The sequence below is a fragment of the Columba livia genome, chromosome 16, assembly GCF_036013475.1.
Source record: "Columba livia isolate bColLiv1 breed racing homer chromosome 16, bColLiv1.pat.W.v2, whole genome shotgun sequence".
NCBI lineage: Eukaryota > Metazoa > Chordata > Aves > Columbiformes > Columbidae > Columba > Columba livia.
The window spans coordinates 6,745,030-6,772,957 of record NC_088617.1 but is presented as its reverse complement, the minus strand read 5'-3'; the positions used below and the strand labels follow the sequence as shown (position 1 = coordinate 6,772,957).

The following is a 27,928-nucleotide window of genomic DNA, read 5'->3' as shown; positions in this document are numbered from 1 at the left end:
CGGTGCAGGACAACAGGCAAGACAACCTGGAGGAGAGGATGACAGGCAAGAGACCCCGCCTGCCCATGACACGGGCAAGGCGACAGGCAGGGCGTCCTGCCTGCACCCTGGAGCGCAGGACGATGAGCAGGACACCCTGCCCGCAGCCCGGACGGGCAGAGCAGCCCTGCCCGCCCCTTGGCGAGGTCGCGGGGAGCAGACGGGAGGGCTGTGCTGTGCTGCCCTGCCCGCACCGGGGACCGGGCAGCCCTGCCCGCACCTGCCCGGGCCGGGTCACACCGGGCCGGGGGGCGCTGCCCGGTCCCGCCCTCCCGGGGCGCTGCCCCCGCCCGCTCTCGCGCCCGGTCCCGGCCCCGTCGGCGGAGCCACGCGAGATCCGCGGGGCGCGGGGCTGGCGCGGGCCGGCGGCGGCGGGGCGGGCCGGGCGGGGCGGGGAGCGCGCATGAGCCGCGGCGGCGGCGGCGGGCGAGCGGGAGCGCGGCAGCGGAGCGCGGCGCCGCCGCGGGTGTGGGCGCGCCGGGGAGCCCCGCACGGCGGCCCGCAGCCGGGGGCGGCGGGCGGCACCGCCTGGCCGGCCGGGGGGCGCCCGGCCCTGCGCGCCCCGCACCGCGGCCCGCCGCCGCCGAGGTAAGCACCGAGCTGCGGCACGGCCCCGCCGGCACCCCCGGCCCCGCCGCGGCGGGGACCCCCCGCGTCCCGCTCCGCCCGCCGCCGCGTCGCCATTTTGCCGCTCGCTCTTCCCCTCCCGGCGGTGCGGCCGGGCCGGGCCCTCCCCGCCGGCCCTCGCTGGGCCCCGGCCCGCGGAGCTGAGACCCGGTTGTCTCCCGGGGATGGGGCGGCCGGGCCCGGGGACGCGACAGGCCGCGGGGCGGCCCGGCCGGGTGACAGGCGGCGGGGCGGCCCCTGCTCAGGCCCCGGGAGGTGACAGGCCCGGGGCGGCCCTGCCCGCACGGTGATGGGTGGGTGGCAGCAAGGGTGACAGTGAGGTGGGCAAATGAGAGGGCAGGGACAGCGGGATGGCACAGCCGGGCCCGGGGAGCTGACAGCAGGACTAGGCAGGGCAGAGCTGTCCGTGTGCGTTCACCCCCAGCGATGCCCAGGACAGGGGGACACCCCGGTCCCCACCTCAGCACTGCGAGGTCTCCTTGTCTGCCAGGCGTGTGCGTGCGCTTTTCCCCTTTGCCTTTGTGCCAGGGGACTGGTGAGGGAGGAGGGACTGGAAAACAGGCTTCGAACAAAAACTTTACACCATCAAAAAGCCTCGAACACCATCAAACAGCCTCGCCCGTGCCCAGAGCCACTTGGCCAGAGCACGGCGGCCTCACACTGTGGGGCGAGGTGTTCCCCTCGGGAGAACCTCAGCAGAGTGGTCCCCAGCACTGGGTGTCCCTTGGCAGGGCTGCTCGGGACACCCCCAGAGCTGCGCAGTCTCGGGCCGTGGCCGGAGATGCAGGGACTTGCAGGGCTTCACCCACCATGTGGTTCCCTCAGAGGAAGCCTCCATCAAGGGTGATTCCTCTCCCTCCTGAGGAAGCGTCTCCCGCTACTTCCTCTTCTTTATTCCTGGGAAGTTTCTCCCAGCTCGCTTGCCTTTTTGGTGTTTTTGGTACTTCATTGAGGAGTGGAGTGGATCGACAGCTGACTGGGCTGGCTGGCACATGGCACGGTGCATCTGTAGCAATGGCACCGGGACAGGAGTCCTGGCAGGAGAATTTGTGGTCAGGACCCACGGGTGACTTTCCACTTCGTAGCCATAAGGACATTGTGGTGCTGAGAAGGTCACAATTGTCCCTTGCTGCGTACATGCTCCTGCAGACCCCCTCCAAGGTCACGAACAAGGCACTTAAGCATGGAATTATTACTTCTTTTCCAGTTTTCACCCAATTTCCGAGCTGTGCCCAGCCCACAGAGCCCTACAGCTCCACAGGAGGGGTCTGTCGCGGAGGGAAGGAGCCTGTCAGGGCGGTGAGGGGCTAGGACATCGCTGTCACTTGTCACACCTGGCTCAGGAGCAGTGCCTTTGGCGTGGGGGATTCCCCCTTCCCGCAGCCTCGGGCTTCCTCCTCGCCCCCACTCCTGGCTTCAGCAGCTCAGCCTTTGCTCATCCCATGCTGGCTCCAGCGTTGACACAGGCTCTTTTTTTTTTTTGGAGCTGGAGGCTTTGACAATGCTGCTGTGAATGTCTAAGAAGTTACCTAAAAAGAGCCGGAGGCTTCATCAGCAAAGATGCTGCCAGTGCCAACCGTCCTGCATCGCATCCTTGCCCTGCTCACCGGCAGGACCTGCCGATATCTTCTCCCGTTGCTAGTTGCAAAAGCGTTCTCGCCAAAAACATAACAAAAGTGTGGAAGGGAGTAGGCTTTTGCCTGTTTTCAGCCTGTGTTGCTCAAAAACAAGTGAAAAGTTTGGACACTACAAAAAAAATACAATGGGCTGATTTCTGCTCTTTGGCTCTGGGGTCCCTGGGGTTATGTCAGTGGCCAGGGAGCAGAGTTTGGCTCTCGCTAAGTGGTTTATGGGATTTTTAGTTTTCATTTAGCCAAAAAAATAAGAAGGGGAAAAAAATTCAAAGAAGTATTTGGTGTGGAAAAACAAAGGATGTTCAAAACCTCCTAAGCTGTCCAGAAAGGATCTCTTTGAGGGGACAGACTTGATCCGATTAACCTTTGTGTGGGTGCGAACAAGCACAGATGCATCGCCAGCCGAATGTGTGCTGGAAGCTCTTGACAGGTCTTCTCGGAGCATCTGGGCTGCACAGTGCCCCTTCCTATGTGGAAAGTCCCTGGGGACACCTTGGAAAGGGCTGTTGGAGCCTCATGAGCCACATGCTGGTGGCACAGCCAGTGATACGGGCACATGGGAGATGCTCCTGCGGCCTCCGCTGTCCCTCTGGGCATGGGGACAGGTGGGATTAGTCTGGATGCTCAGGGCATCCACTGTTGAGTTAAACGGTGCCAAATGTGATCCCGTGGAAGAAACTGGGAGCAACAAGTCAAATCTGTGTTTTAAAAAACACCTGTGTGTGGGAGAGAAGGTGAAAAGGTGAAGAAGGCACCGGTTGGTGCATCCCTTGGTCACACTGCCGGTGTCTGGTTGAGCAGCATCGTGTCATGACCAAGGTCTCGAGGCCATGGTGGCCCAGGGGATCCCCCCCAGGGGGTTGATGCTCTTGTTGGGGGGTTTCAGGACTCCTTTCCCCGGCATCTCCTGACGCAGCTCCTGTCTTGGGATGTGTCTTTGCTGTCCAGATGGGAGGAAGGTCCTTGAGCCCAGGCTGGGAATAGCCCAATGCGTCCTGGCACCACCGAATGAGGGGTGTCCTGCTGCCCGCTTCTGTGGGGAGTGAGACTGGCCCTTCGGTGATAATTTCTGATGTTCATTATTTATAGAGAAGCCAAATTGAATTATTAATACGGAAAATTCAGATAACATTAACAATTCTCAGTTTATAACAGTTTCCCATTAATAAGGAAAATTGGAAATTTATCACTACATCTGTTCATTAAAACTCACTTTTTTTTTCCTTTTGGTGTCCTAAAGCTGAGAAATAAACGAAGAGGAAAAGCCATTTATTCGCTACTTCTCTGGGCAAAGTCAACCCATAATTTTTAATAAAATCTTTGCCGTTATATATGGAGGGGAAACCAGCCTATAACGAAAGCGGATTTTCACCCATGTCTATGGCGTTGCTTGACTGTAGAACAAATACTCAGGAACACGTCCCATTATTCTCTTTGTGGGAAGCTGCATGATAGTTTTCTGGTTTCCCCCTCTCCCCAGCAGCTCTCCTTCCTTTCAGCATGTGTTTCTCCTGGCTCCGGGGAGAGAATTTTAACACCTCCCCTGCTTCTTTCAGAGATGGCGGATCCCTATACCTGTAAAGGTGGAAGGAAAACTGCCGGCTCCAACAAACCCGCTGCCAGCAAAGAAAGCAGGACGGAGACGAGGATAAACCCACCCGCAGAGCTGCCCAAGCTAGGTAAGGAACGGGGTTTTTCTTTCCGTGGAGGTGGATGGGGTGGAAAGCACAAGCTCAGGGGTTGGGGGACGGCTGCCAAAACATGGGAGTGCGAGTGCATCTGGTCTGGGTGAGCCTTGGCTCTGTGTTTTGGGCCCAAAAAGCCCCAGAACATTGGAGCTACAGAGAGCCGGTGCCTGGGAGCGGGAAGGGATGGATGGAGATGATCTCTCCCTTCTGAGGGCTGTGCGTCTGGCTTAACGAGATGGGTGTCTCACCGCCTATTTATCGTGTTGGTAGCTAAGTGGTACATCAAAGGCTGGAAAGGTTTAAATGAGTTCAGACCATCTGCTGCTTCCCGTGTCGCTGCCCCCGGGATGGAGCCTTGTGAGTGTACAAGCCCCGGGGGACTCGCTTGCTAAGGGCTGTCACACTGATGGATAGCTGATTTCTCTATCCGGGAACCTCCAGGCACGAGGAGATTTTTCTCCTGTCTACTTATGCCGGGCAGGTCGCCCTTGTGAGCACCGACAGCCTTTCACTGAGAGCCCTGGGTGCTGCAGGGTGCCCCAGAGATGTGCCTCAGAGCAGGCACCCAAAATCGGTGGCTTGGCAGGGAAACCCCTATGCCCCAAGTGCTTCCCAAATGTTGCTCTTCCCTTGAGGCAGCTGAAGCCATAATTGCTAACAGAGGGGGAAAGTTATTGCTGAGGGGAATGAACTCCAGCTGTCCACAGTGTGGACGTACCTGAGTTCGGGAGAGTGCTTTTCCCTGGGCCACATCTTATCGGCACCTGTAAAAGTAGAAAAGCCCTTTTTTTCAGCCCTTCCTTTTCATTTAGGTGGACTGAAAGTGATGGAGTGAAGGGCACTCTGTGATGAAGATATTTTGTTGCTCTCCCTGGGAAAGTGCTGGAGGTAGAAACATCTGCCAGGGTTTGCTTCGTTGGGGTGAATTAGGCTTGGTGCGGATTGGGGAGACAGGGACTGCTTGTGCAGTGGCTTTGCTGGCCTCCCTTCAGTGCAGCAGCCTGGTTGGCACAGGGAGCATCCTTCCCAAGTCTGGTCTTGGTCCAGAGAAGCCTTGTGTCCATCAGCAACCCATCCCTGTTTGTAAAGAGCTCACTGTGCAAAGGGGCTGAGGGCTTTCTGTGCTCAACAGCCTGCCCAGGGCCCAGCATCCTGACCTAGACGCAGATTTCTTTTGCTAAGTAGCGTAGTTGTTGAAGGATTTCTTCCAACCCGAACAGAAGGATGGTTTTCCAAAGCAAGCCCAGCTGTGCTGCAACTGCTTGGTGTAAATGAAAGGAGAGGGGCTGGCAAACCTCAGGAGAAGCAGCTGTCTCTGGTGCGGGCATCTGTGGGTTGAATTGCAAAGAGTTGGCTTTGCCTTCCAAAGGGGATTCTTCTCCTCACGCAGAGCTAGGGAGCCGGCTGGGCAGCAGCGTTGTTGGCACGGCGGCTCCTCCGGCATGGCTGGCTGGACAGCAGGTGACATGCGCTGTGTCTGTTTGCAGGAAATGCAACCAGTGACAAAACTGAAGGCAGGAAGAAAGGAAGACCCAAGGCTGAGAACCAGGCGCTGAAAGACATCCCTGTAAGACCCCGCGCGCTCTGATCCTAGCGATGTCCCTGCCTTGCTCCCTCTGATGTGCCCTCTGCATATTGCTACACCGTGCGCTCCAGCCAGCCCTGCTCCGGGGTTAAACCTGCCTTCCCGGTGGTTTAGTCGTCAGAGCAACCTTGTCTTGGATTCAGTGAGATATTGGCCCTGAATCCCCTCCATGTCAGCAGCCAAAAGCCTGGTGGGGAACCATACTCACCTTCCAGCCTCCCCTTCTCAGGGCTATTCCCAGATGAGCTGGATTCTCTCACAGCCACATCAGGTTTGGCTAATGATCCGGCAGCCCCAGCGAGGGGGTGATTTATTTCCCGCAGAGTTGTGCGGTTTAATTCCAACACAGTAGCATGGACGACACACAGAGCAGTTTGTCATGAGAACGTGGACGGGGGCGATTTACTGACTAGATGAAATGTGGGGTGGTTAAATCACTCGGGTGACTTCTGGCCTGATTTATTCCCCACCCTGGCCAGGAGCATACATGTGCTCTGGGAGGCATGGCAAGGTAAATTCTCAGGAGGAATCATTAGCCTGTAGAGCCTGAAGCGTCTGTTCCAGCAGCTCTTGCTGGAGCGAGCACCGCTGCACTGAAACACAGCCCTGGGGTCCACTTTGCAGCTATGCGGTGGGATGAGGTGGACGGGAATGATCGGAGGTCCCATGTGGTCCCCCTGGTCCCTTCGGGATGCATTGGCACACACCTGGGCATGCGATGCTCTTTGCTCAGCTTTGTCTCTTGTCTCTTCTGTTCCCAGCTGCCCCTGATGAACCAGTGGAAGGACGAATTCAAAGCCCACTCCAGGGTGAAATGTCCCAATTCAGGTTGCTGGCTGGAGTTCCCCAGCATTTATGGCTTGAAGTACCACTATCAGCGCTGCCAAGGGGTAAGGAGACCAGGGTCAGCCTCCTCTAGAGTCTTAAGCACCAGGAAAAATGTGAAATTAGAATGGAGAGGGCACAGGTGGGCCAGGGACGTTTTATGAAGTGCTTATGAGAGGGACTGGGGTTCCTCCAGCTCAGTGTGAGCTCTGGCCTGGGAGGATCATGGACCATTGGTCCAGACTGTTTGAAGGGGCAGAAGGGTATTAGACACGATTTGTGTTTATGCCTGTGTCAGAAGAAGCCTTTCCCTTTTGTGGTCTAACACCCATGCCCGCTTGTCTCTCCCTGCTCCGCTCAGGGTGCAATCTCAGAGAAGCTGACCTATTCGTGTTCGTACTGTGAAGCCGCCTTCACCTCCAAAACCCAGCTAGAAAAGCATCGGCTCTGGAATCACTTGGACCGGCCAGTGCCAGCCAGCAAAGCAGAAAACAAAGTGCCGAAGGCCATTGGGAAGAGCAGCGGCAAGAAAAGGTACCAGGCTGTGGCTGGGCCGCGGGGTGGCTGTGTAGGAATGGCTGGGAGAAGGGGAACATGCCTGCCCCCATTCCCAGGATCTGGGCTGGTGAGGGGGAAGAGGTGTCAGGACATTTGTCTAACAACCCCTCATTAAACAAGCCCTCTGTGCTTTGCCCTAGAGCTGCTGAGAGTTCAGCTTGCCCCACCATCCATCCCAAACAGGCAAAGACGGAAAAAACCGTGGCCCGGGACCATGCCGAGAATGGCGAGTGCCTGACGGAGAGCCGGGAGAGCAAAGAGTTCCAGATCGCAGCGGCTGAGGCGATGGCAGCCGCCACCCCCACGGCCAAGTCCTCGAGCGGCAAGGACATGGCGCAGCAGGGGGGCAGCCAGGCCTCGCTGCAGGAGGAAGACCCTGAGAGGATGAAGCACAGTAAGATTAGAGCCCAGGGCTACGCTGGTTCGGGAGCATGGAGAGGGGTGTCCCGTGGGAAGGGAAGGGCCTTGCTCCAGCCAACACCTCTGCGAGTGTCTCTTGGAATATATCCAAGCCTTGTTTCAACATCCTGATAATTTGTCCACCATGTGCTTGCAGCAGCGAGTTCCACTGAGAGTTAAAAACTCCCAGTTAAACACTTATTTCTTTAGGAACTATAGGGTTGAAAATGGACGGAATTCCTGGCGATGTAGCAAGCTGCAGCGTCAGCCCATCTGTCCTCACTGAGTGTGGCAGTTTAAACCGGGGTGGTTCTGACAAACCCCTTTTTGTGCAGTTTTGGGGCAGGGTTGGGAGGCTCACTGTGTGTCACTCCCATGGGGCCGGCAGGCAGGGCCATGATTGTCCCCATCACGGCGTGGCTTTGCACTGCTTGCAGCTCCACAGGGAGCCAGCACCAGCCACCTGGGCTGGGGAAACCTCGCAGCTTTTGGGGCTAGACAGAGCCACAACTTCTACCCATTGAATTAACCCTGGATACCATTATTTCTCCTGTTTTTTCTTGACTGGGAAGCAGCGTCCTGTTACTGTTTGGTGGGGTGGCTGCTTCATGCAACAGCTCCTGTATTTCACAGTGGTAAAGGCCTCCTTGGGATGATCCCCCTTGCCCTGGGATTACTGAAGCCCCTCGACAGTACAGTTATTTGACCAAATCTCTCCCTCTGTTTCTCTCTTTTGAGTCAGGAAGGAAACAGAAAACTCCTAAGAAGTTTACGGGGGAGCAGCCGTCCATATCGGGGACATTTGGACTGAAAGGTAATATGGGGCTGACGCTGATCAGCTGTAGGGTTGTAGCTTCTCCCTGGGATGTTTCAGGGAAGCCTCTTCCCCAAAAGCTCTCCCTGTGGTGGAGATAGATGCCTCAGAGCCTGGGGATGTCACATAAGAGGAGCTGGTGCTTTTGAGCATAGGAGTGTTTTAAAGGGAATGAAAGGCAGCAGGAGAGCTGGCACCAATACAACCCTGTCTGCTCTGCTCAGAAGCCTGTTGCTGGGAAATGAGGGAAGAAAAGAAAGGACTCAGGAATGTCCAGCCACAAGAGTAACGAGGTGCTGACACAAGCGAGACATGAGAAACGTCTCGTCATCATCCCACCGTGCTGGGATGTCACAGTATTTCCAATTGCATTGAGAAGGATTTCTGCTGCATAGAAAGGCCAGGTGACGCACCCATCCCTCAGACTGGTCGCCCACATTTAGCAAAATGAGTTCCAGGGGGAAGAGATGTGTTACTGGGATGTTTTCTGAGAGGAAGCTCAGGAGTTGGCTGCTTCAGGCTGACAAAGCAAGAGTGAGCGGGCCTGTGGTTGCGCTCCATAAATACACTCGGAAAGGAGGGAGGAGACCTGGGGCATCCCTGGCACGAGAGCTGAATTCGGACTGGCTATGAAATGTGTTAAGTCAGGGAAATAAAAAGCAGGTTTCCAGGCACTGCAGGAGGCAGCACCTTCCGGTACAAGAGGGACTCAGGGGAGAGGCATTAATGGCTTTGAAGAAATTAAACACTTACTGAAGAGCAGGCTGGATGTCTTCTCTGCGGTTGCTTGTCCCCTGGCTCCTGGGAAGCTGGAGGTTGTTTCCCTTCCCCGCAGAGGCACTGCCATAGACTGAAATGTCTGCTGGGGGTTCCTCCAGAACAAGCTGGTCCCCTCGGACCAGCAGGAACATCACTTTTATATCCTGAATTTGCTGTTCCAGTCCCCTGTTTTAGTTTCATGCAGAATGTCCTTTTGCCTCCCCCCCAGCTTGTCTTCCCCATAATCTGCCTTACTGGAAGCATCCAACCCTGCTTTGTCGTGGTGTTTCTATAGTTCATAAACTAACTGGGCTGGGGGAAGAGATTTTGTGTGTAAAACACCACAAGCTGTTATGTTATTGCTTGTCATAATTATGGACCTGGTCCTACACATAAAACCTTGGCAAGACCTACAGCCAACTCAGTGTCCCTGGGTTACAGCTAGAGATTTTTTTATCTGATAAATGCAAGTTGGTCTGATGGTATTAAAGTATTGAATAAAAGTCCCCTGTCCCTCCAGGTCTCGTCAAAGCAGAGGACAAGGCAAAAGCCCATCGAGCTAAGAAGCTGGAGGCAAACACCAACACGGAGGAGCTGAAAAAGAAACCTCTGGGAGCTGGTGTGAAGAAGGAAACGGTTGTGCATCTGCCAGCAGGTGAGGCTGGTACAGGCAGAGTGCAGGTAGAGTGCAGGCAGCAGCTCTGGGTGCAGCTCAGCTGCTCACCAGCTCAATCTTGGGCTCTGCTCCAAGTAGCACAGTCCCCACCTTCACCCCGCGGTCCCCACCTTCACACCATGTCCCCACCTTCACCCATAGCTTGTGATCTGCGCACCCCTCTGAGCCCAGAGTGAGTTTTCTAGCAGATTTGCAAGCAGAAACAGCATAAAATCCAAGCACACAGCTCCTGCCCTTCCAAAGTTGTAGCCCAGATGTGGGAATGGCCACTGCTCCTATAACATTGGTGCAGCCACAAATGACATCCCAAAAGCATTTCTCTACCCTCACTTCCCTGTCAGGACAGGCCGCTGTGAGTGTTGGCAGTCAATAGCTAAATCCTGGTTCCACTTGGCTTCACTGTGACCACAGTTTGGGTCAGCGGCTGGGATGATGGCATTTTTCTAACATCGTCTATATGAATGACACCGGTGCGTAACTCTGGGCATGATTATGTCCTCCCCAAGCTGCCAAGGTGCAGCCTACGCCCCAGTGCAGGGTGCTGGGAGCTGCGACAGCAGGAGGAATGCAGGATGTGCGAGATAAACACAGCTGCAATGCCCTGCACTGATTGCAAATTCAAATAAATGACTCTCTGATCTCACAGCCAGGCAAAAGCGTTCAAATAAACAGAGTTGATGGGTTTTATTCAGACTGGGCTTCCCTTGCTGGAAGACCAGTGCTGTTCTGCTGAGAACATGGTGTGAGCTCTGGACCTGAGAGCAGGTTTTGACCCCACGTATCTCTTATTTTGGGTGTTTTTTTAAAGCAGTCACAGCCATTCAAATAAACAGATGCCTGGGAGCCAGCACGCCCCTTACTGCCTCTGTGTCTGCTGGGAAGAGGAGTGCCAGGAAAGCTTTCCAGGCACACGTCTGGATGGAGCCGAGACACTCACCTTTGTTTCACTCCCGCTAATTGTTTTGTTTGGCAGGGAAGTTATTGCACGCAGGGCAAGATGAGGTGGCTGAGGGCATCATCATGTTTTAACTCCGAGTGTGCAGGATCCAACAGGGTTGGAAAGATGAACCTTTTCCCCATGAAATGCCAGCAGGTCGGGTAACTCCACATGAAGTGGCCCAGTGACCTGGTTTGCTCAAGCAGGAGCTGTGGGGCAGGCAGAGCTGCAAGTGATGCATCGTTTGGTTTTTTTTTTTAACATCAGGACTTTTCCCCACTTCAGTGCTTTTCAACGTAGCAAATCAAGGAGTACGACACGGCCATTCTCTGCCGAGCAGCCCGCGCAAGCTGTGGTCTTTACACCAAGGTATAACGCCTCTCTCCTCTCCCTTGCCAGCAAACCCTGAGGACCAGTGGCAGCGGGAGATCAGTGAGAAGGGAGAAGTCTCCTGCCCAACCTGCAGCGTTATCAGCAGAAAAACTGTTGTGGGGCTCAAAAAGCATATGGACGTCTGCCAGAAGGTATGGGCTTGTCTTATTCAGTCATGTACATTGGATTTTGGTGCCTAATACCCCACAATTATGAATTCCTTTGTGGTCTGGGCCACTTCCCCCAGAGTCTCCAGCAGTCTTGGGTATTTCTAGTAGCTAAACAAATAGTTTTAAAGCTGAAGAGATTGTTGGGGTCATCTCTAATCTGGGCTCCTCCGGAGTCCTGGCTGTGGGGTTTCACTGTGTGTTGTCCTTTGCATCAGGCCAGATAAATTGTGGTTAATGAGAGCATGTCTCGGAGAGACACCGAGCTTGGATGTGCTTGGGCAGGCTGGCGGGATGCAGGAGTTCAGTAATGTGCAGTGAAAAATTGTCTCTCTGCCACACTGCCATCCATCAGAGCATGGGATTACGTCGCCATCCGTCACCTGGCACGGTGTGGAGCCGTCGCCACAGAAAGCCAACACGGCATCAATCCCTCCTGCTTTGAAAATATGTGGCTTGGCTTTAATTCCACATTCATTTTCTGTAAATGCCTCCTTAGCTTTTGCCTTACTATTTATACAGTGGTGGAAAGCTATTCTCCCTTTCAAACCCCATTCTACATCAATGCCAGGCAGAATCCTGCCTCCCCTGCCATCCTCCTGGCTCAGCGGATCTTGGCCGTTGCTGCTCATCTCCTGTGCTCTGGAGCATCTCCCAGGCCAGGCTGGCTCCATGTGGGCTGCACAACCTGCTGAGCGGGATTCTCCAGGCCTGTCTTTCTCACTAGAAACAGACCGGTGGATGTTCAGCAGAGGAATCAGGACTCCAGCCCTAGGAGTGGGTGTCTTGTCACCCTTTTCGTGTGAGGCACAGTCCTTGCTTTGCAGCATCCTTGCCAGAGCAGCCTGTGACCAGAGGGGACAGTCCCCATCTCTGGGGGTGTGACCACAGGTCTAGCTCTCAGCAGTTCGTCTCCCAGATGAACTTCTAGTGTGTTTAGCGAGACTGTGCTGCTACAGGCACAGAGTTTCCCCACCAGAAGTGACCCTGGGGCGCAGACACCCTCTCAGCTTGGTCTCTGCTTTAATGACTGAAGTACTTCTTAGCTGGACAATGAGAAAAGAGTATGCAGGCTCGTGAAACTCTTGTGAAACAAGGGAAGTTGGTTTCTCTGTTCCTTGCTTGTCCCTGGGCAGTCTACTGTGTTTCATTCAGTTGAGGAAAGGAAATAAGGGATGGGGATGGATGCAATGTGCCTGAGGCACAAGGAGATGAGGATGGGTGTATCTTCCCAGCCTCCCAGGTTAGGGCTTTTTGGAATATGGACATGGCATGTTCTTCAGTGTTGACCGGAGGAGGAAACCCCAGATTGGCATCTGATGAGTCAAGGAGCCTTAAGCATCCACCGTGTTAGGATCAAGCACTTGGGTCTGGAACAAGATCAACTGATGTGAGCACAGGTACCAGTGAGTCACTCCCAGCTGGCTGCAGTAAATTTATTCCTCATTTCTCCAGAGCTCCAGGATGAGGAGGGATTTGCAGCTCCATCTTCATTCCCTCTTCAGCTTCTAGTCCAGATTTGACGGAAGGGGGGAAGTGGTGAAGGTGGAGCAGGAATGGCCACGGCCATCCAGGCACCAGCTCCCTGTTGAGACACCCTGTCTCTTGGTGCCCAGAGAGTTCACCTCAGTCAATAAGTTCTGGTACCTGCCCTAGCAAAAGTCATGGTCTGTTTACTCACGTTGCAAGTTCCCTTGTGTGCATTTAATGCATCTCCCCAGCTGCTCAGGAGGCCAAGTTGGGTCAAACAACAGAGCGACATGAGGCGGGAAGTACTCTGCTGTGATTGTGTCCAGCAGTGTCTTAATGTCAAACAGCCCAGGCACTCAGAAAGCATTTTGTACACCAGCATCTGTCATAGTTAATAGGGCTGCAGAGCACAGTCTGCTAACAGATTGGTAGATCAAAGCTGCTTCTCCTTTCTAACTGTTTAACAGGAAGACTAAGACACGAGGTCCAGATGTTTCCAGCTAGTGGGGCTTTAAATCTATATCCAAATTGGAATATTATCCAAAAGTAGAGGCATGTGGGCTTGATAACAATATCCAGGACAACAGAGAGAAAGCTCAGAGCTGCAGGCTGGGGTTGGGATGGGGACAGGGACGCTGCAGTGCCTGCTGGGTCCCACCGCTGGGTCCTGGAGCAGCAGCAGCCCCTGGAAAAATGAATGGTGAACCGTGGCCTCCATGGTGATTTCCCTCTAATTCCCTCAGCTGCAGGATGCCTTGAAGTGTCAGCACTGCAAAAAGCAGTTCAAGTCCAAAGCTGGGCTGAATTACCACACCATGGCTGAACACGTCAGCAAGGTAAGAGAGCTGGGCTGCTCTTGTCCCACGCCTGCTTTCTTAATGCAGAAGATGAAGCAATCGTTTTCTTTGTAAAGGAGGGATTCACAACACTGTCTTTGCAGCATTTCACATACTGCTCAGTCAGGCGTAGCCTTCCCTGCCCTGCAAAGCTGTTCCTTCCCAGGCAGCTGGACAGGCTCACGTTGATCATGGGGAATAGAGGACTGGAAAAATAAAACAAGATTTCAAGTGCTAGAACAAAGGAAGATTTAGTGAGGTGGATTTTGAGTGGCAAAGCTCTGCCTCCAAAACTGTGCTCACAAATCCAGGACTGAGGGGTTCTGCCTTGCATGAATCTCAAAATCCTGTCTCTGTCTCTCCACCATGCATGTGAGGAGTAGCCACAAAATTTATCATGAGTAAAATCTGGCAGGCACCAATTTAGATGCTATTCTTAAAAATCCAGTCCCACACATGTCCAAGATACCAGGGCAGGGCATAACTGCATTTCTACATGTCCCATGCTTACCAGTTGTGACTTGTTCTATACCTGTTCATTAATCTCCTGCTCTTCAGTCTGGCTGGTGAATCCTCTGTCCAGGAGATGCTCCTGGCTTTACGGGCTGGGCCTTTGGGTGCAAACACAGGAAAGGCACGAGCAGATCTGACACATAATGGCGAAGGCATTGGCATGTGGGAAAGCAGTGGGAAATCCAGTTCTCCTAAAGAGAGGTTCCCCCCAGCAAAGGGCAGAGCTTCACCAGCCACTGCTGCCACAGAGGACATGAGTAAATGGTTGACTCTGGTCGCTTCTGTTACTTCCTTGTTTCAAGCCTGTTCCTGTGGAAACCACTGGACTTGGTGAACAGGAGGAGCGGGAAAGGCTGAGGAAGGTGCTAAAGCAGATGGGAAAACTGAAATGCCCCAATGAGGTACGAGAACAATTCCTCATTCTGTGGAAGGGTAGAAGGAGTGAGTCCCAATGGAGAGGGGGACGTGTGCTCTCCGGGCATCCCATGGCATATTCTCGACCCTTCCGCCCTAGCTCAGCCATCCCAGTCCCAGTCCCTGTCCCCATCCCCATCCCCGTGGTCCCGTGTGCCCAGTGATGGGCCGTCCTACAGGAGGGTGGACACAGGACTGGGCGCGGCCAGCGCTGTCCTGAGCACAGTGCAGAACTAAACTAAACAGCACCGAAAAACAGCCATGAGCCGGTGGCAGACAAGTCATGAACAGGTAACAGGGGCGTGTGGCAGAGGTTTGTCCCCATGGATGCTTTGCTCTCCATGCAAGAAGTGCCTCTCCACCACCGTCCCCTCCCGCTGCCTGCCGTGTGTCTGTGTGAGGGGCTCTGTCCATGTGTCAGGGTGGGTAGTGCTGGGGACAGGGGCTGCTCCCCCCATCCCTCCATGGCCCTGTTGCACCTGTGCACAGTTCTTCAGGGGAGCGATCACCCCACAGTCCCCATCGCGCGGAGGGGGCTCCTCAGGACGTGCTGCTCCCCGGAGCGATGTCACCCAACCATTTAAATGGGGGCACACCAAACCGCAGTCCTCCCCCACCCTCCCCTTCCCTCCATCTCCTCAGGGCTGCGTGGCCAACTTCTCCAGCCTGATGGGCTACCAATACCACCAGAAGCGCTGCGGGAAGCAGCTCCCCGAGGCTGACAAGCCCGTCTTCAGCTGTCCACACTGCGGCAAGAAGTACAAATCCAAGGCCGGCCACGACTACCACGTGCGGTCAGAACATGCGGCCCCGGTGAGCCCCCCGGCCACCCCTGCAGCCCCAGGAGCAGGGCCGCCCCCCCCCGGCAGTGACTGCAGAGCTGCGGAGCCGGTGGGCAGGACAGAGCCGAGCAAGGCAGGTGCAAACATCGGACCGATGTTATTTGCTCCCTCTCATCACGCTTGTGTTGTACGATGTGGTGCTGGGGGTGGGATGGGCTGCAGCCCCCTCTGGAAAATGCGGAGCTGCGTTTGTGCGGTCGGCAGTGTTCCCCTTGCTAGTGCCTGTGGGTCTGTGCTCCAGCCCACCCCGCATCCGTGCTCTGCAGGGAAAAAAGACATTGCTCAGGCTGCTCGCCAGTGCTGGGGTGGCAGGATCCATCCCTGGGGAGCATCCTTTTCTGTTCCGTTGAGCCATACTGACAGTGCATCTGACGCTAATCACTCCATAACTCTAAAAAGCAGAGGCGTTTATGTGTGGGGGAGCACAGAAGAATGCAATCAATGTAATGAACGGCTCTCTGCAGGGCTGGGGAAGCCGGGGTGCTCCCTTGTTCCCCTACTTGGGGACACAAAGCAGATGTGCAAACACAGAACCCAAACCCCAGCATCCCTGTCCTGGGATGGAGAGCTCAAGTCTCCCCCCTCATCACGCCTTTCTAACTCTGTCTCTCTTGCAGCCTCCGGAGGAGCCAGAGGTGAAGCCGGAGCCTGGCCCTGTAGAAGATTTTGAAAGGACCCCGAGCGGCCGCATCCGTCGGACGTCGGCCCAAGTGGCCGTTTTCCACCTTCAGGAGATAGCGGAGGACGAACTGGCCAGGGACTGGACCAAGCGGAGGATGAAGGACGACCTGGTGCCTGAAACAAAGCGGGTGAGAAGCTTTTATTTCTCTTTTTTTTTTTGGTTGCAAAATTTTTATTTCCCCAGTGCGTGGTAGTGGTGGTTTCCAGATGACTTCAGCTGCAGTGCGTTTATAACATAAGAAAAGTCAAGCCCAAAATAGCTGTTTCATTTCAAATACTGTGGGAGGAGAGGTGTGGTGCTCTCTTCTCCCCGCTCCCGCCTCAGCTCTTGCATTCCTCTGTTCTCCTTGAATCGCTCCCCTTACTCGTGACTTTGGGTGTTTTCTGTTTGATTTGAGGGAGCAGCCAGGGCTCCCAGGTGTGAACAAGGGACCCACATCCAACCTAATGTACAAAAGCAGTGTAAAGGTCTCAGCCACTGGCATAGCTGATCCATGAAATACTGTTTGTAGTGGTGTTGGAGACATTTCTTCTGTTCACAGTCTAATTGTTTAAGTTTAATTGAGACCTATAGTGGTGCTAAGAAACCGAGAGAATTGCTGCGAGCTTGGCAGGAACATGTTTGCATTGGAGATGAGCAGCGGGGAGTTGGACCGGCTCCCACATGGCAAAACAAGGCTCTCGGTCTGAAGGACGGGGACCTCAGGCTGCTGTCCCCGGCTGTGCGGGCCGTGTGTCACAGGGGGATTTTTTTTGGAGGAGGAGGTCAGTGCAGTGGGCGAATGGAGCTGTAGCAGCGGGTGCGTCTTGCGGTGACTGTCACGTTCCCTTGACAACACTCTCAAATATAGTCTGCTCAGTCTATGATGTTTCTTCTTGATGAGCAGTGCTGGTGGGAGGCAGGTTCTGCCCGGGGAGGCTGCTGGGAGCTGCTGACTCTACTCGCCTTGCGTCACTCAGGGCTGGTCAGTGTTGACAAGTTGCTTCAGTTCAGGGTGTGGAAAAACCTCCAGACTGCAAGTACCCAGTTTGAACCCATTACAGCCCCAAAAAAGCCCTTTCCTCAGACCTGGCTGCAGCTGCTTTCCAGGACAGGTCCCGGTCCAGCCCCAGGCAGCGCGGGAGGCTCGGAGGAGCACGCAGTGTCTCCATGTCCCCATGTGTGGTGGCCGTCCCTCTGAGGGACCTGACAACCTGGAGCAGCAGAAGGATGAACGCCAGAGAACCGTGACCGGGACGGTGGGACTGGTGATTCCCAGAAGAGCGGCAGAGAGGTGAGGTGTTGGCGACAGATCGCGGCTGCTCCTGCAGCGGCTCAGCAAGACGTGGGGATTCCCAGTGTCCCGCAGGGACAGACGCTTCCCAGCTCCCGTCTGTGACCAGTGACAGCTGGGTGCACCCAGACCTGCTGCAGCACAGGACCCACTTGTCCCCAAGCTCTCCAGTTGCCCACCACAGCCCCACCACTCAATGTGGACTTCAAGGGAGCTGATGAAGAAATCCACCCCTCCTCTCCATCACTTCCCCACAAGCAGCTCCTCAGCAAGCCCATAGGACACGGGGCTGCACGGCCCCGCACAGCCCTGTCCTGCCTTCAGGGCCATGCGGCAGCCGGTCCCAGCCAGAGAGGGACGTTGGGGTCAGATCTCGTTGGTGGCCCGCGGTGGGACGCATTTGCTTTTCCCCAAGAGGATGGATTCCTTCGCACCAAAGCAATGGCATTAGAATAAACGATTGCTGCGCGATCCTAGGCCTTCATTCTGTGCTTAACCAAATCCAGCATTTCTAAATATACACTGGAGTCTTATTTTCTCGCTCCGATCTTTATTTGCCTCTGGATAAGCTGAAACAGATGGGGTGTTTCACAACGGCCGCTTGCTGGGGATGTCAGATGGGGAAGGGCACACCCCTGCTGCTTTTCTGGGAAAAATCCCCTTTCCAGAAGCTCTCTGAAGATGATGCTGATCCTCTGACATTCCTCTGGCCATCGCCAGCCTGTGAGCAGGAGCGAGAAGCCCGCAGGTTCCCAGCTTGGCAGTGGGTTCTAGGGTTGAGGGGATGGTGCCCTTAGCCCTTTTGGAGGCTAGACTGAGGAAAACAGCCTCCTTGAGCAGAGGGAGAGGTGTGTAAGAGGTGAGAGGAGAGAAAACGTCATGGAAATCCCACAGTTTCATGGTGCAATGCTTTCCCTGTAGAGCTTGAGGTGATGGAGCTTGTTCCAAGGTGCTTCTGGAGGGCTTCTGCATCCCAGTCAGTCGCTGTGCTGTGCAGAGAGGGGGGCAGAGCACTTTTGTGGGGTGTGGGAGCCCACCCCTCACTCCCCACAGCTCGGGGTTGGGGTGTTACAGCCCCACTGAGGCTGAACATCGCCTCGGAGCCCGCGGGTCCAGAGCTGAGGGCTGCCCTAGGCTGGGCCTGAAAGGGAAAAGAAAACCCCATCCTGGAGCCAGGGTAAATTCCAAAGCAGAAGAGCCTGGCTTGGTTTGTCCCCCCAAAACAATGGCCCTGCGATCTGTGCAGGAGCCGCGCTGAGCCCTGCAGACTCATGTCACCAATGGGCCAATCGGGATCCCAGCTTCCGCTGCACACCCGGCGGGACTTGCTGTGTCCCTCCTCGTGTTGCCGGGCGGTGCCCTGTCCCCGCTGCCCGCAGCCCCTGGCTGTGTTTTGGCTTGACCTCCCGGCCGGCATCAGCTGCGGTTCCGTTGGGGCGATGGCAGAGCAGCGCTGGGGACCTCGCTGGGGCTTCCAGGGGAGCTCGTTGGCCGGGGCCGAGGCAGCACGCATGGTTCCGATTTACCGCGATATATTTTGGGGAAGGGGAGAGCTGTCTAGGGAGCAGAGAGGATTGAAATATGAAAGTTAATTAAATAAAACTGCCAGTCAAAGAAAACAAGCCTTCCCATCCCAGCATCCTTCGACTGTTCAGAAGAGATGGGCTGCGGCCAAAACCCAGTTGTAGTCGTTTAATGATCTGGCCATAAAGATTTTCACTTACAGGCTGTTTGAGGAAAATAAATGGAAAAAAATAAAATAAAATATTCCATGCCTGGGGCTGTCTCTTAATAGAGACATAAAGATGACTTTGACATTCCCAGAACCACAGCACCCTGGGCAGACATGGGGTTTGTGTGTTATTGTGCAGGGATGGAGGGATGTTTCTCTGGAGTGGGAAACCGGAGCAGCAGAGTCCCCATCTCTGAACATCCCCCCTGTCTCCTCCCCAGGGACTCGCCAAGGGAGATGTTGTTGCTTGGGCTGCATGCAGTTACCATTAGTGTTCGTTCATGCATGAGGTTGATTGGTTTTTAATTAAGGAGGCCGTTTGGCATCCCTGGCTCTCAGTATCAATGAGAAAAAGGGACTCCTGTGTTCTGCCCCGGAGGTGGCACTGCCTTCCCCGGGCTGGATGCACCATCCCAGCGCTTCAAAGGGCTCCGCTGGCATCTCCGCCAGCCGCCGAGCACAACAAATAGCTGCACGCTGGGGCTCAGGGGATTTTTCACATCCGTCCGTACCAGCACTGGCAGTGCTGTTTCACAAGGCCCTTTGCCCCTCGTGCGGAGCCCGGGCTCCCGTCTCCTCCAGCCATGGGGGCCACGGGGGCTTGTGGATCTCTTAAATTTGGGTGGAAATGAACCGTTGCTGTCTGAGCCCTCAGTGGGAGCTCCCCTTTGCAGGGGGGGTTTGTGGGAGCCGGACAAAGACAAATCCATGGCTTTGTCAGCATGTTCAGGAAAAGTCACAGCTGGAAAAGAAACCCAGCCAGCCGCTTCCCCGCCGTGTCGGAACCACCAGCCCCGGGTTCTGGGGGCATGTTTCGAAATCAGGACTTCGTTTTGCACCTCTCTGCATTCTCCCTGGCCAGCGCAGATGCATCGATGCTCAGGGGTGCCCACGAAAAGCAGCACGTGTTGGGATACCTGTGCCTGTACTGTGCCCTGTGCTCAGGGCAGATCTGGGGCTTGGGACCCAAAGAACATCCACAGGTCCCAGCAGAGCTCACTGGATTGGGCTGGTAGTTGTGCCAAGGTGGTCGTGGGCAGAGCAGCCGCGCATCCCCTGCAGGGGGTGACAGGCAGGGACAGGTAGGGCCAGGGGGGACAGAGATTCTGCAGCCACTTTTGCTTGTGCTGAACATGCAGAAATGGAGTTGGGCAGGCTGAGCCGCTAGGCTAAACCTCAAAGTTGCTAATAAAGTGGTAATTAAAAGCACTTGGAAGGAGCAGCGCTGCCAGGAGGAGAGGCAGAGACACAAGAGCATTTCATTGTTCAGCGGGTTGTGCCCGCTCGCGGTGGATGGCAGCCACAGAGCCTCTTGGCATCCGTTCCCTCTGCCCAGCGTCCCGGGTCGTATGTTCTCCTGGTTATGAAACGTGGCAGAAGGGCCACGGTGACGTGATGCACTGAAAACACCGGGTCCAGGCCTTGATGTGCCGTGGGGCACAGTCCCCTCTCCTGATTGCCAGTACGTCCTGCTGTCACCTCCTAGTGGCACAGCAGCAGGAACAGCCACCTCCTCACTGTGCCATGCCCGGGGGAGGTGGCATCTCCAGGAGAAGCCTCCCAACTAGTTTTCAGCTCCAATTCACTTCTCCGGGGTGTAGGGGACAAGACCCACCAAGGCCCCGACTGGTGTGTGCCGCTCTGCTAATCGTCTTCTATTGTTTGCAGCTCAATTACACCCGACCAGGGCTTCCAAAGCTCAATCCGAGGCTGCTGGAAAACTGGAAGAACGAAGTGAAGGAGAAGGGCCACATCAACTGTCCCAACAACGTAAGCACTGTCTCTGTTTTTCTCCGGGACTACTGGTCTCAGTCTGCAGGAGGAGAGGGGAGTTTTTGGCGCAGAAATCCCCCCAAACCAGGTTCTTGTGCCCAGGACAAAGCCAGCAGTGCTGTTCAGACCCTCGTTTCACCTCCTCTCCCTGGGGTTGCTGCCATGCCTGGTTAAAGCACGTCCCACCTTTGGGACCCTCCTGCTGTGCTCAAGCCACCAGGCTTGGGGACCAGGCCACCTTCTCCCCAGGTGCCCTCGGGCTGACAGTTTAGCATTGCCCACTTTGGGCTCAGGAGGTGCTTTTGGGAACCTCCTGAGATCCAGACGCAGCAAAGGCTGCGCGCCCGGTGCTCCAGAACCTTTTTGTGCGGAGAATCTGCTTTTCCCAGTGTAAAGCTGAGTCTGGTTTTAAGCCGTTCTTTTTAAAGCCCTGGGACAGGCAGAGACCTCAGGGATGTGGTGTGTGCGCTTCATCTCGCTGTAAAACGCAGCCTTGGCCCGAGCTGGCGGGAGGTGAACTCCACCCTCGCGCTGGGCCCTTGATTTATGGTCTGAGACAAAGCCTTGCTGATGGGAGTCTTGAGCGGGCTGTTAGCCCGAGGCCAGGGCAGACGGGCTGGCTAATTAATGTCATACACAGGCACTTTGAAAAGACATTGCTCAGAAACTGGCCATGCCGCTGCCCGGGTGATTTCTCTTCTCTGTTAGGCATCTGCTGTGGCTCCAAGAACTCCTGTAGCCCAGCGGGACCTCCCGACTCCTCACAAATGTACATTTTCCACCGAGACATTGAGGGGAGACGTTTTTCAGCCCGTTGCAGAGGGAGGTGGCCACATGACTCCCATTAGCGCTAATAGGAAACGTGTGACCGGAGCCGTCGGCGGCTCGCAGAGCATTAACCTCATGCTGCTTTGCCGGGACCGGTGGCCTTGCTGACACAACGGGCTCCTGGCCCCAGCATGGACGAAGAGGAGGGGGGATCGTGGCAAACCCCGGTTTGTTTTTTCCCACAGTGCTGTGAAGCCATTTACTCCAGCGTCTCGGGGTTGAAAGCTCACCTGGCCAACTGCAACAAGGTAGGTCCCTCCTTTTGCAACCTTCAGCTCCGAGGTGGGGTTGGGTTTTGGTTTTCTCTCCTCCCTGGATTGTTGGGAAGCGACAGGCCAAGGGACAATAGCATGGGTTAAAGGATCATGACACTGGGAGGAATGGCAGAGCCATCAAGTTGTCACCGCTCAGCCCGTTGTCACACCGTCACGGTCTGGCCGCTCTCCTCCAGCACCGTTCTCTTGGGCAGGACCAAACCCGCAGCCGTGGGCAGCCTAAGGCAGAGGGGTCGAGCTGGGCAGATGTGACGTTGGGGATTTAGCGACCGCCCCAGCCTTGGAGGAAAGGTCATGCACGCCAAGGGCCCAGACCTCTCACACACCATGTGCCTCAGGGACGGGGACAGAGGGACAGCAGGATCGAGTCTTCCTGCTCCGCATCCTCCCATCTTGGCATCCCCGTCCTCCAGCAGCCCCTACCCAGCTTGGCCTCTGCATGTTTACGAGCCCTTGGCTACTGAGCGTGGCCAGCGCCTCGCACACAGCCGCTTCGAGCCAGGAGCCGGACGTTGGAGGCTGAACATTCCCCCAGGCAGATGGGGATGCAGAACCTTCCTCCATCGATTTGGGCAGCTCAGCAGCTTCCTCAGCCAGAGGGATGCTGGTGCAGAGCTCCTGGGGCTGGAGCTGGGGCTGGAAGAGGCGGCCGGTCCGTGCAGAGACCCGCGCCCTCTCAGCAGAGCAGCGCTGCCGGCTGCAGCGAGCCCCGGTGGCCTTCGGCTGCCACAGGGGAGGGATCAGGAGCTCAGCGTAGGTCCCTCAGTTGGAACCGAGTAAGAGCTGGGAAAGCTTTATACCCTGAAACATTTCCAGCTGCAGCTTCCATTGAATGGAGCTTCCAGGAGGCAGCTCCAATACATACCCCGTGGTTATTAAAAACACAAACTCCCGCGCTCCTCCAACATGAGCTGGAACATCAACCGCTAATGAGATCATTTAGAAAATGTGCTGCAGAGATCCGGCAGAAGAAGCTGGGTTTATGCAGGATAAAAGTGCAAACACAGGAGACAAGGGCAGTTCCTTCGCTAGCCTGCAGCACTGTCTCCCAGAGAAAATGGAGCTGTTTTCTGGCTGGTGTTGTGCACAGAAAACAGCTGGGGATTTGCACAAGTGTTTTCTTTAACCGTAGAGCTGCACCCTCAGGTCCAGTGAGTCCAGTGTAGTATTGGGGTCAGTAATGGGGGAATTTGCTGCTTCACATACCCCCCACGCTGCCATGAGCAGGACTCTCACTCGTAGAGTGGGTTTAATTTCGCAATGGATACATGTGTCACCAAACAGGCCATAAATCACACAGCCCCTCCAGAGCTGGCCTGTGATATCTGCTGTAAAATCCTGCAGAACTGATGGAAATACATCAAGCTTTACTGAGAGCAGAGGATGCTCCCAGGCAGCCCCCCATCCTCAGCGGGGATTGATGCACCAAGATGGTTTTTGCATGGGGATTTCTGAAGCCACATCCTGCCTGTCCCCACAGCGAGCGACCTGTCTAATGACTTAGAGCACGAAGCCAGCTATGGAGAAATTCCCAGGGAGCAGATCTATCGCCTGGAGGGGCCCATCCATAAACCCTTCGTCAGTAGAGAGCACGTTATCTCCTGTGGGCCGTGAACTGCGGCAGAGCCGGGACATCAGTCATCCCCACAAGGGCTCTGGTGACAGAAATCCAGCAGTCGCTGCGTCTCTTTGACAGCGTAAAAGGAAAATTAGGTGAATCTGTTGGACATAAATTAGCTGGCGGTTCAGTCCCAGGAGGTCACAGATCTGCTGACAGTGAGGAAATGGGCAATCGGCCCCATCAGCCTCCCGCACCCTCAGGGACACACACGGTGTCAGTGGTAGCGAAACAGCCAGTGTTGGGGACGCACAGGCAGCAAAGCCTGTCACTTGCTGCCCTCCCAGCTCGTGGGACCCTTTGATGCTGCAGCGGCACAGGTCAAAATTCAGAGCAGAAGATGCGGTTGTGAGCTCCCGGCTGGGACCAATGGCTGGCAGACATCTGGTGGTTTAGAAATGAGCATTCATTTTTGGTTGCTTCAAGCATCAACCTCCTTTCACAGGGGGGAAGCAGGGTGGAGGGAGCAGTTTTGGCTCTGCTGGGGGCTGCAGGAGGATGCTCTTATCTTGCAGGGGGACCACTCGGTGGGCAAGTACCGCTGCCTCCTGTGCCAGAAGGAGTTCAGCTCCGAAAGCGGCGTCAAGTACCACATCATCAAGGCTCACTCAGAGGTAAGGACACGGCTGGGGCTGGTCCAGGCTGGTTCCTGCTCCAATGTGCCCGTCCTGGGGCTGTGAGGAGTGGCTGAGGGACCTGGGGGGTTCAGCTGGAGAACAGGAGCTGAGGGGACACCTTCTGATCTCTGAACTGCCTGAAAGGAGCTTGGAGCCAGGGGGGGTCGGACTCTGCTCCCCAGGAACAAGCACCAGGACCAGAGGAAACGGCCTCAAGTTGTGCTGGGCGAGGTTGAGGTTGGACCTTGGGAACAATTTCTTCCCCAAAGGGCTGTGGGGCGTTGGAACAGGCTGCCCAGGGCAGTGGTGGAGTCACCATCCCTGGAGGGTTGAACAGATGCAGAGATGAGGTTCTCAGGGACATGGGTGGTGCCAGGGTGGGGGAATGGTTGGAGTCCATGATCTTAAAGGTCGTTTTCAACTAAAACAATTCTATGATTCTATGGCACATCTATCTGCCGAGATCAGAGCACAGAGCTCCCAGCAGCATCAGCAATGCTGTGACACTCTGGGAGGGACCTCCCTGTCCCTCTTTGGGTCCCCAACACCCCAGGCAGTGGCAGCTTCTCAGTTTGACCAGTTTGTCCTTGGGAAGGTGATGCTGACAGGGCGTGGGGCAGTCCAGGCTGGGGCATGGGTTGTGTGTGTTGGTGTCAGTACCCGGCCCCAGGATGGTCACTAACCCCGATGTCACCCCATGGACACAGAACTGGTTCCGAACCTCTGCAGAGGCCAGCCGGAAAAAGAAAAGCAGGGAACAGCTTTCTTCCAGCAAAGAGGAGAAAAACAAAAGCACAAGCGGGAAGAAAAGAGGGAGGAAACCCAAGGAGAGGCCTCCAGAAGTGTCCCTGAAGGGCAGAGAGAGCGTGGCCGCAAAGACTAATCACAAGAAAACGCTCGAGCACTGGGAAAGCTCCCGAGGCAGCCCCGACGAGGACGAGCGTGTCCCCAAACCCCCGAGCCAGCGGAAGGGGGGAGCCAGCAAGATGCCCGAGAAATGAGCAGCTCAGAGACTTGTCTCCGAGGATTCGTTTACAGCCCAGGGTAACAGGGTGGGGGTCTCTCCCAGTTTTCTGTCCCCACCCCGTCCCATCTCTCCCCCTCCACCCTCCACTCACCCCCTTTTTACAAAAAAAAAAAAAAAAGGAAAAAAAAGAGACAGAAAATACCAATTAATTAACCACTTTAAACAAGTCATGGACCTTGTTTCACACTGGAAAACAAACAGGATCGAGCAAGCTGGGCCGTTCTCCACCCCCTGCCCATGTACATACCCCCTGCCCACCCCCCCCAACCCGTGACTCCCCTTGTCCCTCCCTGCGCCAAACTGGGGACGCTTGAGCAAAAGAAAAGTGCAATAGCAGTGGGACCCCCTCGGATGGGGCCTCCCTGCCCCCCGGCAGCACCCGGCGGGTCCAGCACCCACGTCCCTGCGCCCAGGGAGACGGTTCCAAAGATGTTGGAGGGGGACGGCAGAGGGGGTCTGGTTGTGTTTTCCCCGCAGTCTTGGGCGGAGAGGGGCAATATTTTGGCTCTGTGGTGGTTGTGGCCGTGATTTGTCTGGCAGCGCGAGGGACGAGCGAGGAACGGGGCTGGGGGCGGCTGCGAGAGGGGGGGCGGGAGCTGGGAGCACCCCTGGAAGTCAATGGGAGAGGTGGGGGGGTCATGTTGGAGGTTTAACAGAAAGTTGTGGGAATGCCGGGAGGGCCAGGAGCATCGCGGTGAGACCGCGGGGAGATGGGGGAGCTGTGCCCTGCTGTTCAGGTTGGCTCTGCAAACATAGCTGGATGCTATGGCAGCACCGCGGCGGCAGCGCCGTGGTGGCATCATCATGGTGGTGTTGCTGCAGTGGCAGTGCCGGGGTCAGGCTGAGCAGGCAGCCGTGGCGCTGGCAGGAAGGGTGATTCAGGGTCCCTGTCACTCTCCATCCCAAAGGTGCCAGTTGTCCAGGAAGGACAAATGAGGTTTCGGTCCCCCGGCTGCGGGAGAGGACAGCAGAGCAGCATCAAGTGACAATCACAGTCCAGCTTTTGGGCACGTTGCACCTGCTTTGTCCCTCCAGGCTGGGAGCCCGCCATGTGCACCCAAGGCCCCGGCCATCGTCCTGGGGATGGGACCCCCCGCTGTGCCAGCCCTTCCTTGTTCCCCTTCCCTGGTTTCTCTGCATGTCTGTACTAAATCCATCCTCACACCTCGCTCCGGCCGGAGGGAACCATCCCCGGACCGGGATGCGTCCCCAGACAAAAACCAGGCTACCTCGGTCCTTGGGAAACAGGCACATTTTCTCTCAGTAACAGAAAAACGTAATTTGATTTATTTTTCCCCTGTGCAGAGCTGGGAAGGTGGCGTCGAGGGGGCGAGGAGAAGCTTCTGCTTTTACTTTAATCGATTAAAACCTCAGCCCTCGGTTTCCTTCACTGCTCTTCACGCACCAGAGGCTCAGTATTGTTTCCCTGCTCCAAGGAGCCGCTCACTGATAATTAACATCGTTGCCCACGGGCAGGTCGTTACGATGCAGGGGGGTATGGCCATGGCTGAAGCTGGGGCAGCTTCTCGGTGGGAGCCAATGCTGTGGCCACCACCTGCATCACCCGCGAGCAGGACACGTGTCTGTGGGCAAGGGAACCTGCCCGAGTGCTGCAATTAATGAGAAAGCTTAATTAGCCACTGCAGCTCAGCCGGTTTGCCGCTTGCGCTTCATCCGATCTTTGTTTTGATGGTGTTGGGGGTACCGGTGCTGCCTCCCCATCAGGAACCGTGGGACCCGCGCTCCCCGAGCCGTTTCGGTCTTTGTCACGATGGGGACACCCTCGGGGGTCGGGAAAGGGGAGGCAGGCAGAGCTGGGGACCTGGCGCAGGGTTTGGCACTGACATCTCTGCGGAGGGGCAGAGGGAGCCGCTGGATCCCAAAATCTCACCCCACCGTGGGGGAAAGGCCTCGGCAAAGCTCCCAGCCCAGGGAGGGGGGACCCAGGTGGCCCTGGCTGCTGTTTTGGATGTTAATTGGCTTCTCATTGATTAAATTAACAGGCAGCTCTGTGTGGGGGTGAGCACCGGTGCAGGACCTTGGCCAGGAGCTGCTCGGGGAGGGGAGACCTGGGGAAGGGCAGTTTTGGGGGGGTCTGGGTTGAACCCCATCCTGCTGCCTCAGTAACAAATGTTCCCAAATGAGCGAGGGGCTGGAGCGGGGACAGCCGTGGTGGCCTCGCGAGGGTGACACCGTCCCAGAGGGGACTCTGAGGACAGTCTGGGGTCTCGGGGCGGGCGATGGGCTCAGGGTGGTGGGGATGGCGGTCCCAGTGCTGGGACTGTCCCTGTCACCCCCACCGCTGGAAGAGCTCGTGACAGCAGCGCCTCAGCATCCTGTCCCCTTCTGTCCCCTCACCCCCGGGGTTTGGAGACACTCGGGTCCGGCAGCGCGGGCAGGAACTCCCCACGGTGACCGCGGTGTGCTGGTGAGGCTGGCTGTGCTGCGCTGGCTGTCACCATCACTGTCACCGTCACTGTCGCCGATGGAGCTGCCCCATCCCAGAGCGTCACCCGCGAACGTTGGGAGCGTTTTGTTCTTTTCTTTCTCTCCTGGTGCCACCCATCCCACGGCATATCTGAATGTTTCTCGTCAATGCCAGTTATTAGTGCATAAGTGTATTTTGGGGAAAAAAAGAAAACGGAAAAAAAAATTTAAAAAAAAGAATTTTCAATTTATCACTTGTAACCATATATATAAATATATAAATATATATATTAAAAAGTGTTTATTTGCAAAAAATAAAATTGTTTTAACAGTAAACTATCTTATAATAAACTCCCGATTTGTGACGATCTGTTCTTTTTGTTAATCATTGACAAATCCTCAGTTGGAGAGTACTGTAACAGCAGCTCTGAACAGCCGAGCGCCGCGGAGGGGTAACTCGATGTACTGTATGTATGGAAAACAGCTGTATCGAATAAATGTTTATTGATTTTTTATTATTA

General features: G+C 55.7%; 1 protein-coding gene across 4 annotated transcripts; it reads left to right on the top strand.

Annotated features, from left to right (window-relative positions):
• The first annotated feature begins 408 nt into the window (after window positions 1–408).
• On the top strand, window positions 409–27,928 carry ZNF512B (zinc finger protein 512B). 4 transcript variants are annotated; one of them, XM_065032269.1, is made up of 17 exons: window positions 411–627; window positions 3,857–3,979; window positions 5,476–5,555; window positions 6,335–6,463; window positions 6,760–6,932; window positions 7,097–7,350; window positions 8,092–8,169; window positions 9,449–9,583; window positions 10,941–11,065; window positions 13,294–13,386; window positions 14,202–14,300; window positions 14,956–15,228; window positions 15,773–15,964; window positions 20,511–20,612; window positions 21,629–21,691; window positions 23,852–23,950; window positions 24,661–27,928. In XM_065032269.1, the coding sequence occupies exons 2-17, from the start codon at window positions 3,859–3,861 to the stop codon at window positions 24,952–24,954; spliced, it is 2,310 nt and encodes a 769-aa protein (XP_064888341.1). In that variant the 5' UTR covers window positions 411–627; window positions 3,857–3,858; the 3' UTR covers window positions 24,955–27,928. The 4 variants fall into 4 exon arrangements, with proteins under 4 accessions (XP_064888344.1, XP_064888341.1, XP_064888342.1 ...); XM_065032270.1 differs by having other exon boundaries at window positions 414–627; window positions 8,098–8,169; XM_065032271.1 differs by lacking the exon at window positions 411–627 and adding an exon at window positions 4,801–4,876 and having other exon boundaries at window positions 3,938–3,979.

Excerpts from the sequence above, each read along its gene's own strand:
- ZNF512B (XM_065032269.1), top strand. The coding sequence starts at position 3,859 with ATGGCGGATCCCTATACCTGTAAAGGTGGAAGGAAAACTGCCGGCTCC. Across the intron at positions 7,351-8,091 it reads CCCTGAGAGGATGAAGCACA|AGTCAGGAAGGAAACAGAAA; the intron begins GTAAGATTAGAG and ends TTCTCTCTTTTG. Across the intron at positions 11,066-13,293 it reads ATATGGACGTCTGCCAGAAG|CTGCAGGATGCCTTGAAGTG; the intron begins GTATGGGCTTGT and ends TAATTCCCTCAG.